Below are 10177 nucleotides of genomic sequence, written 5' to 3' on the forward strand. Positions count from 1 at the left end.
ATCTTATTTATTGGTTAGATAATATAAGATAGATATTTAAATATTTTCGCAGTTAAACTTGAAAGATAAATTTAGACTGATTTGCGTCTAATTTTGTGCAAATATATTGAAGACTAACTTGATGTTGAGGTCCGCTTTTCTTTTCGCAATTCTTCTCGGTCGCTCAGCTTTTCTGTGTCCGCAGCGTGACGTCAGATCTTTTCGATTTGGCGATAATTTATATAATGCAAATATAATATGCTCCTTGTGTGTTATTGGCAGGTGAAGAGGGTTTCGCTCGGAGTTGGCGGCGTTTTCGTGGAGCACCAAGACGATCTGAAACGAGGCGCTTGGGCCAACCAGATCGAATTTATTCTATCCTGCATTGGGTATGCCGTTGGCATCGGCAATGTTTGGCGTTTTCCTTTCTTCATATACCGCAATGGCGGTGGTACGTACGCTTGTAACTGTGGCCCACGTGTGTATCTGTCCCATGGTATACATGGGAAATACGTGCTCCAGATGCAACCGTCGTATTATATGTCGTACAGAGAGTGTCTCAGGTCGCGATGAAATTGTGTAGGCATGTTAAATGAGTAAAAGAAAGTGTTATATAAAAGTGTTGTATAGATCTATAAGTGCTTTATTAAACAACTGCGATAAAGAATCAGAAGGCGACAAATTTTAATTTCTATTTTTTTAATCAGCTTATATTAAAGCTATATTGAACAAATCGATTTTTATCGATAATATTTGAAGTGCTTTCTTGCTTGTAAAACATGATGTGGTACAGTTTAGCTACAGTTTGTTAAAACTTGGATCGCTCTGTATATCATATTGCGCTGCGCATAGTATCTTCGTTCTTATATAGCGTCGAAAAATTATAGATACAAACTTTAAGAAACTGATACGTAAACTTTAAGATTGCGCGTCGGGGATTCAAAAATAGTTGCCGTAAATAAGGATCCGGAGAGATTTTTTTGAAACTATAAAAATGATTTAGAACGAATACTTTTTAATAAATTAATTTCCATATAAGTTATCAAATTTTTTAAAGTAGTGCTGCGTATCGCTTTAATACTTAATGTTCGCATAGGAAAAGAATTTTCAAATTGATTGATAATAGTGGAAGAAGTAATTAATATCAAGAAAAATAATTAAGTTCTCAACAAATAATGTTAAACTGCAAATTTTTATATGTATATTAACTTTTATATGTATAATAACGATTAGTTGTACTATGTTATATTTTTCGTAATAGAATTATATTTTCTTCATTTAATGAAATATCGATAGTTATTATTATAATTATACTTATTGTATTTGATTTTAATATATTTTATATTAACTTTAGTGTACATTATATAAAAACTATAAAATACTATAAAATACTATAAAAACTATAATCAAATTGATATGAAAAGCTATGATTGCGTAATTAATTGTTACAGGTGCTTTTTTGATACCCTTTATTCTCATGTTGATCACGATGGGTTTGCCTATATTCTTCTTAGAGCTTTGTATGGGTCAGTACACTAGGCTAGGGCCTATAAAGGCTTTTAGCCGCATGGCGCCAGCTTTTCATGGCCTTGGTTACTGCACATTGGTCGTCATCTTCTTTGTGCTGATATATTACATGATAATAATCGCGTGGATATTATTTTACATTTTTATTTCTTTCTCATCAAAACTCTCTTGGGCGTACTGCGACAATGATTTCAACACGAATAGTAAGTAGAAATAAATCGATGTACTATACATTTAATTTATTGTCGTCGTATTTAAACAAACAAAAATTTAACTAAATTTCAACAAGAAACTAATTATTACAGTGACTAAACGTCTACTAGTATGAAATGGTCTTGAGTATTGCTATTAGCTTTTGTGATTACTTACATTGTTCAAGATTACGCAAGAACAATTTATACAAATCTAATTAAAAAAAATTTTAATTAATTAAGGAATCAATTAATTAATTAGCTTTTTAATATAAAGGAACATAAATTAACATCACTTTTTATGCAACTTGGACTTTGGTCAAACAGCTGAATAGTTGTAGGACATTTTTATTAAAAATGTTAAAGCAAGTAATTATTATATAATGTTAAAGCAACTAATTATTATATCACGTTTATTTTTGAGCTATATGTTTTAATGCTGATATCAATATAGATTGTTACAGCAACCTTCAAGCTGAAGAGTGCAAGACTAATTCAAGTTCTATATTTTACAATAAGACTTGCATAGCCATCCGCACGGTCTGTTCCAGTTTAGGTTATGATAGTTATAATAGTACCCATTGTTTAGCTCCCTCGAAAAACGCCGAAAAAGCGTTCGAGGATCTCTATCAGCGGGTACTGTCATCCGAGGAGTACTTCAGGTACAATATAGTCATCAGTCAGGGCTGGGCAAAATACATCATTAAAGTATTTGAAATACAAAATACAAAATATTGGCAATCTTATCTTAATATTTGAATTACAAAATACAAAATACTTTCAATCTTTCGATTTTGAAATACAAAGTACTTTTTTTAGTATTTCAAATACAAAATATGTCCAAAATTTGTATTTCAAATACAAAATACATTTTTTTTGAATACAAAATACAAAATATTTCCAAATTTTTTTTAATATAATATATTTCCAAATTTTTTTGCGTGCTCGGCACTTTTCCGACTAGTTACGACTACGACATCTACGTTCTTCTCTGTCTTACTCTATGTCACGATTACGACAGTTATATCTCGTTACGTCTCATTCTCTGCCTAATGTAGCTAGTAGGCCTGTCCGCGTTGCTTCAAGGATTTTTTTGGCATTTCAAATACAAGTATGACATATGAAATATGCCCAGCCCTGCCATCAGCGCTGCATCGTGTCGGGAGGATCGGTAACGAGCCTTTACGTCGCTGTCCAGCGTTGAGGAGCAAGACAAAAATTGTTGAGGATCACGCCTACAAAGCATGTAATTGTCGATCGCGTCCAGAGACTACGTTCTTGGTCTGCGCGGAGCCACATGGGAAAACTTTGGCGGCATACGATGGGAACTATTCGGATGCCTCACGCTAGCTTGGGTAGTGTGTTTCTTATGCCTGGTACGCGGTATCCAGACTATCGGCAAAGTTGTCTATTTCACCGCTCTCTTCCCTTACATCATTCTTACAATTCTTCTAATACGCGGTAAGAAATAGAAACAAAGCATTCTATAAGGCTTTCCTAAAAATATATATATAATATTTTTATTTGAACTTAATTCATTGTTTTATTTAAGTTTTAATCCATTAAAAAATACGTACATATTTGCACATACTCGCAACATATCAATTTTTATGAATAAAATCGATTAATAATAATAATTTTTAAGCTTTAATAAATTTAAAAGTAATGTTATTATTGTGTGTAATATTAAATTTCTTTTATGTGTTACAATGGCATTCGAATATAAGGATTCTTTACAATCTCAATAATTACAAATATTATTTATATTTATAATATATTGATAATTATACTACATATAAAATGGCCATTTATTTTGATCACGTAAAATATCTCCATTTACTTTTTAGAATAGGACAAAATGTAATCAAAATTAAAGTATATTATAGTAAAAATTTTTATGCTAAATAGATAAACGCAATTTATGAAAAAACGGACATGTTCAATTAATCACGATTGTGTCACATCTGATATATTTGAATTGTGTCGCTCGCTTTGGCTTGGAGATTTGCCAAGATAGATCATTTGTATTACTATACATGACATTAATGTGAGACTAGATAGTTCTATCATGACTAAGGAAAATAATCATAGGTGTTACACTGGATGGTGCCGATAATGGCATGTTGTGGTACATATATCCCGATTTTTCGAAGCTGGGAGGCGCAAATGTATGGGCAGACGCAGCCTCCCAAATCTTTTATTCGCTTGGCATCGGCTGTGGATCTCTGGTGACTCTCGCAAGTTATAGCAACTTTAGCAATAATTGCCACAGGTACGATATATTAAAATAAAACGTGTGCATTTCAGATAAAAGGAAGAAAAAAAGAGACTAGATCATTTGCGAATATAGGATACTTAATAATAGCGAAGCAGAAAGAAGTAGTTTTTAAAAACAGAATGTCTGATTTTACACGCCCATTCTTTAGGAAGGACGTACAAATTCGTCGCGCGTTTGATCGCGCGAATAATAATTTATCACAAGACGTGTATTTAATTAACTACACTGACTAAGCACTTTAAGCCTATTAATCTTCTGGTTCATCGTTCGGTGACGTTTCAGTCTCTTTACGACACTGCAATCGTTGCATATTTTATTTTAACTCGGGACTCGACGATGTCGTTTCGATGACGAGCGGTGACCGGGTGTCGTCGCGACCAGCTGACGTAATTCCGAAACTGGCTCAACTATAAAATATAATAATAATAATAGTAATAATAATAATAATAATAATAATAATGAGTTTGTGAAGCTAAAGACAATATTATACTATTATAGATAATTTTAAGCATAATAATCTAACTAATAAGAATGATTTGTAAACATGACAATTTTCTATCTGCTTCTTTTGAATAACATCTCGTGATATTCTTGAATAACGTATGTGATGTTTTATACCTAAAAGACGAGCAAGACAAATCCTTTATACACAGAATATAAGAAAAAATGAGGGATATGAGGAATACTTTGGGATTGTATTGAAGATTGGGAAAACAAGAAAGAATTCGATACGGTGGAATATTTTAGTTTTTTATTTTAAAAAGAGATGAACGTACTTTTCCTAAAGCGACACATATTTATATTTTATTTTTATTTAAGAGAATTATTTTACATTAACATCTCATACGTATTCGTTGAGCGTACAGTAATTTGAATTTTGTCTTTCTATTCTCAGAGATGCTATTTTCGTCACCTGCACCAATCTATTCACATCTGTTTTCGCCGGCTTGGTGATATTTTCGATACTTGGATTTCTGGCCCAGAAAATGGGTATACCGATCGACAAGGTGGTCCAGAGCGCAGAGGGATTGGCTTTTGTCGCTTATCCAGAGGCGGTGGTGCAGATGCCGTGGTCGAATCTCTGGGCCATCTTGTTTTTCGTTATGCTCTTCATACTCGGTCTCGGTAGTCAGGTAAGCATGCGAGCTATTTACGCTTTATATCAAGAAAACACGGTCGTATCTCACGTATACATATTGCATGATTTTTGATCTTACGAATTTCCGTTCGCGCCGTAGCGACAATAAACGCGAATGAGAGATATTATCGTATGAACATTTAAAGGAGCTATAAAAGATTTTATTTTCATTTTCACGCAAAAACCACTTCCACTCTTCGTCACTTACGGTGATGAAAAAAAAATAATTATTAATGCGATGAGCTCGGCTGAGATAGGAGTAGCAGGGAAGTGGGGAAGAAAGAGAGGAAAGTGAGAGATGTGAATTTCAATTTTCTTTCGCATAACGAGAAACATCGCCGCGTTAACTGCATTTGTTCTAACGAATTGTATATTTACAAGATGGCCCGACTTTCGCCTTCTTGCACTTCGCGCGACTCTCTGGTTATAATAGCGTAATGGCAAAATAGTGAAACAAAATAATATGTGCGACATAAACAATAATCATGCGGCTTAAATTTTTCCGATGTAATTCAGGATCTTTATTTTTTTTTAATTATTTTAATTAATACATAAAAATTTATAAACATAAACGTATAAAAAGAAAAATAAATATAATTTTATGTTAGAGCACACTAGTTTTAATATAAAAAGCGTAATAGTTAGTATTTCATTCCATTGCTCTAACAATTATAAAAAGCTTGTCGTATTGTATCTCGAGAAAGAGACATTACACTCTAAAACATTGTAAGATCGTAAACTTTTACGCTTTTACGCGATGTTATAAATATCAATCTCAACTTTACTAATCACAATCAATTGTCAATTTTGTATAGTACGATCTAATACATCACGAAGTTAGACTCGTGATATACGGGTTTTTCCTCACATATGCTTTATGCACCTGTGCAAATAGATCTTTGCAGTTATAACGCGCCTGTTAAAAAGTTATACAAAATTACAAAACAAACTCGCGTGAGATACGGTCATTGTGTATGTACTATAGCTTCCATCATTCATCGGCGTGGTTATTTCGCGAAGATTTCACATCCGTTCCGGTGCTAAGAAGGCGCCATTCAGTCTTGAGAAACGGTCGGCGTATTTGTCAAAAGATGCCGCGGGCGTGAGAGGGATGCCTCATCCCGGCGAGTAGCCGGACGGTGATCGTTTCGCGTTGCTTTTGCATCGCGAGACTCTCATCTTTTCACCTCGGGGCTCGTATATCACGGAAGGAATTATGGCTCGCCGTCTCAGAGTGAAATCCACACCTTCTTCTCCTCCTCTCGCGATGTCAGCTCCGCTCGCTTCTTCCGTTTTTCCAGCGGTTCGCCGATGATACCAAAGCGCAGCCACGAGCGAGCTGCGAGAGATCGTAAAATATACCCCCCGTGAATATGCGAATACAATCGAGCGTGATACATTTGTTATGATATAAATGGTGATTGAGAGAACGGGCTCGAAGTTCGATTTCTTTTACTCCGTGTCGAAATTTAGACGCTTTCGGATTGAGAACGCGTACTTATTGCTATGAGAATAAGAATAAATGGAAAAAAGAGGAGAGATATAGAAACAGAAAGTAGGAAAGGAAGAGAGGAAATGGCGATGCGCGCGGGGAGAAGTTGAAGAAGAAGGAAAATGCGCGGCCGCGCGGTCGTTACTTTTTACGATGCAGTTCGCAGGCGTGCAAGCGATAAACACCGCCATACTGGACTGGCGTCCGGATTTGCGAAAATACGAGAGTTTCGTAGTACTGGCTATATGCACTACCTGCTGGCTCCTGGCGATTCCGATGGTATTCGACGGTGGTATCTACCTGTTCAAGCTGATGGACTGGCATACCGCCTCTTGGGCGGTCCTATTGATCGGCTTCGCTGAACTCATTGTGGCTTCCTGGTTCTATGGATGTAACAGATTTCTAGCTAATCTCACCGAAATGAAAATTAAATTCGGCTATTTCCTTCATGGTTATTGGTGGATCTGTTGGGTCGCTCTCGCACCCATTACTTGTCTAGTAAGTGCTCTTTACTTACCGTAATATTTTGCAGTTTTCGCACAGCAAGATATCTGCTGTAACATAAATTTTAGGTAGATAGGTCAGTCAGTAGAAAGAATTTCGACATTGATAAATCTTTTTATTGATGATCTTGTTATTTCAATGTCAAATTTAAATATGTATAAAGATGAATTCCGGTATTATATGTAACTTATACGTAAAAAAATAGTCATGTAGACTAAGTAAGTTCTTTTTATTGCTAAATAATGCATTTTTTAAGTCATTCTCAAATCAATATTTATGGTAATTTATATTATGTATGGGTGTATATTCGAAATAACAATATTTTAAATATTATGTATTAGAAGTGTAATTTATTTTTTGCAAGAGATGGCACTAATGTCGAAGACATTCCATTCACTATTTATTTTTTTAATGTTTTAATATTATTCATCGACATAGAATGAGACCACCGATGATAGTGGTGGTGATAGAAAGACGAGTAGAGTGAAAAGTAGATAAATGAATGAAGGCTTTAATAAACAGAGAAAGACGTTCATCCATGTATTTGTCTCTCACTCTACTTGTTTTTCTACTCCCACTACTGCCATCGTTGATCCATTCTATGTTGATATTACTCCATGATATTTAGTCGATTTACAATAAATGCAATAAATATCGCATTTATACCAAAAAATGGAGCTTCTTAAAAAGCATTTTCGATGTGCGTTATTTTTGTTTCTCAATTAGAAGAAAACGGCGCGGTCATAGCTGAAGGTCATAGAATTCTGATAGAAACTTATGATGATGTTGCTCTATCAATTAAGACATGTAAATATCGATTTTATCGTTTAAAAAGTGATGATTTCAATGTTAATGACAAAGTTGATAAATGCAAGCATTATTGGACGAAAATCTAGCACAATCCATTTTAGAATTTGTCAGAGAATTAAATGTTGATCATACAATAGTTATTAAACGTGTACGTGACATATTGTTTGAATAAATCAGTTTTTGTGAGAAAAAAACCTTCAAAATTAACTCACACTCCTAATAATATTTTTATTTTCAAATACCTGTAAAGTTTGTATATGTTTATTAAAAGCTCCAATAATGTCGAATTAATTATAGTTGCCATAATTAACGTTATACATAATAAAGATACATAAATTATAATAAGATACATAAAATATAAATTATAATTTATATTTTCATTTTCATTATTTATTTATAAATACTATATCTATTTTTTTATCATAGTTGCGTGCGCGCGCGCGCGTGTGTGTATGTATGTATTACTTAGCTAGGCCATCTTTCCTTAAAAGTCAAGTTAAATAGGTAATTTATCTATCTACATTATGTAATATTTTGATAATATTAAATTTCTGTTAAGTGTTTTTTCTTTAGTTTCGATACTTATTATTACTTTAATCTAGTGAAGGGATACCAAATACAATATACCAAATACAATATTAGAAAATAACAAAAATGAAAGTATATTTTTTGCATTTTAAAAAACTATGGCCATCTTATTCAAGTTACCCTATCTACTTAGTGCAATTATTTATAGAAGTTTAATAAAAATTTAAAAAAGGATTTAATGTTATTTTTATAAAATTCAATAGAAATTTAAAAATTTAAATAAATGCTAAATAATTTTAGTTGAATATGTTTAGAAGAATAGTCTAGTTTAACGTGGTAATCGATATGTAGATAACTATACATGAAAATGTTTTATTTTAAATGAAAAATTTAATTCAGATAATGTTCAAATATTTCGTCTGTTACATAATCGATGTTTATCAATAAAATATAATTGAAATACATTCTTGAAATACATCCTGCATCTGCAACGAAATTATTAAAAAGATATTTATTATTAAATTTTGTGAAAATTAGCAATTGAATCCCTTTCGAAAACAGCGTCATGGGAAACAATAAAACGATCCTTCAGATAATATAAATTTTGCATCATCTTATTTTTCATTGTTATATTTGAAATAAATTATTACTGTTCTTATCTCTACACGTGATCGTGAATAAACTACACAATTAAAACTTTAAACGACAACTGTGTATATTGTTATTCCAATGTGTGTATATTGTTATGATACAATCGGTGATAATAATGAAAGGAAGACCATCACAGACGATGCTTAATCCTGTCGAGGTAAGGAGCCTACCTTTATTGACTGTAAACTTTGCGGAAAGTTCAGCGACATAGTGAGAGAGAATAAACCGTAAATTAGTCCCGACCTATCGCGTGGAGACGATTAATCGAATTTATATGGAAAGTAATGAAACTAAAGCTTTAGGTTATCGATCGCCAAGGAGCTTATTAAAAGTGAAGTAACGCGTGAGAAAATTTGTCAGAAATATTCCGACAAATTTTTCAATTTGTATAAGCTCTCTCTCTCTCTCTCTCTCTCTCTCTCTCTCTCTCTCTCTCTCTCTCTCTCTCTCTACTTTGTAAAGAGTTTAAAAAAAATGTGTAACAATGTTTTGGAAAAACTGTTTTAAATAGAAATATTATTGTAGGTTCTTTTAAATGGCAAAGTGATAAAAATCAGTTTTATTAGTAGATATAAATGTAAATAAATTTAGAAGCACTTATAATATGTATTATCTGCCTTTATTATCACCGACTACTATCTATTACTATCATCATACATATATCAGTGTTGTTTTGTGTAAAAGTTTTAATTGTTGTGTAGTTTATTCACAATCGTATAGGAATAAGGACCGTAATAATTTATTTCAATAATAATGAGAAATCAAGGCGATGTAAAATTAGGGTCTATATACATATGCAAATAGTAATTTGATGTTTATATATATCTATTAATTTAATAAATAATTATTCATTAATTAAATTAATTAATAAATATTCTTATGCATTTGTACAAATTATAATTATGTAATGGAAGTAAAATATCGAATGTTTATAAATACAATTTAAAACTTAAATTAAAGATTTAAATTTGCTGTTGATAAATAATTTGTGCGTTTAATACAATAAAAATGAAATAAGCAGAATTGAAAATTTAATTAAAATGAGCAAATTAAAAAATTCCTTACTTTGTTTTATTATA

At 32.4% G+C, this 10177-nt stretch overlaps 1 protein-coding gene across 1 annotated transcript in view; it reads left to right on the forward strand.

The window, feature by feature from the left end:
• Positions 1 to 237: 237 nt before the first annotated feature.
• The window catches only part of LOC108690917 (sodium- and chloride-dependent GABA transporter 2-like), a 14154-nt gene continuing 4214 nt past the window's right edge, over positions 238 to 10177 (forward strand). The window contains exons 1-7 of the mRNA XM_018198469.1: positions 238 to 430; positions 1431 to 1709; positions 2152 to 2359; positions 2965 to 3158; positions 3789 to 3969; positions 4871 to 5108; positions 6765 to 7103. Of these exons, the coding sequence (XP_018053958.1) occupies positions 238 to 430; positions 1431 to 1709; positions 2152 to 2359; positions 2965 to 3158; positions 3789 to 3969; positions 4871 to 5108; positions 6765 to 7103 (1632 nt within the window). The remainder of the gene's footprint in view (positions 431 to 1430; positions 1710 to 2151; positions 2360 to 2964; positions 3159 to 3788; positions 3970 to 4870; positions 5109 to 6764; positions 7104 to 10177) is intronic.

The sequence above is a fragment of the Atta colombica genome, unplaced genomic scaffold, assembly GCF_001594045.1.
Source record: "Atta colombica isolate Treedump-2 unplaced genomic scaffold, Acol1.0 scaffold38, whole genome shotgun sequence".
Taxonomy (NCBI): domain Eukaryota; kingdom Metazoa; phylum Arthropoda; class Insecta; order Hymenoptera; family Formicidae; genus Atta; species Atta colombica.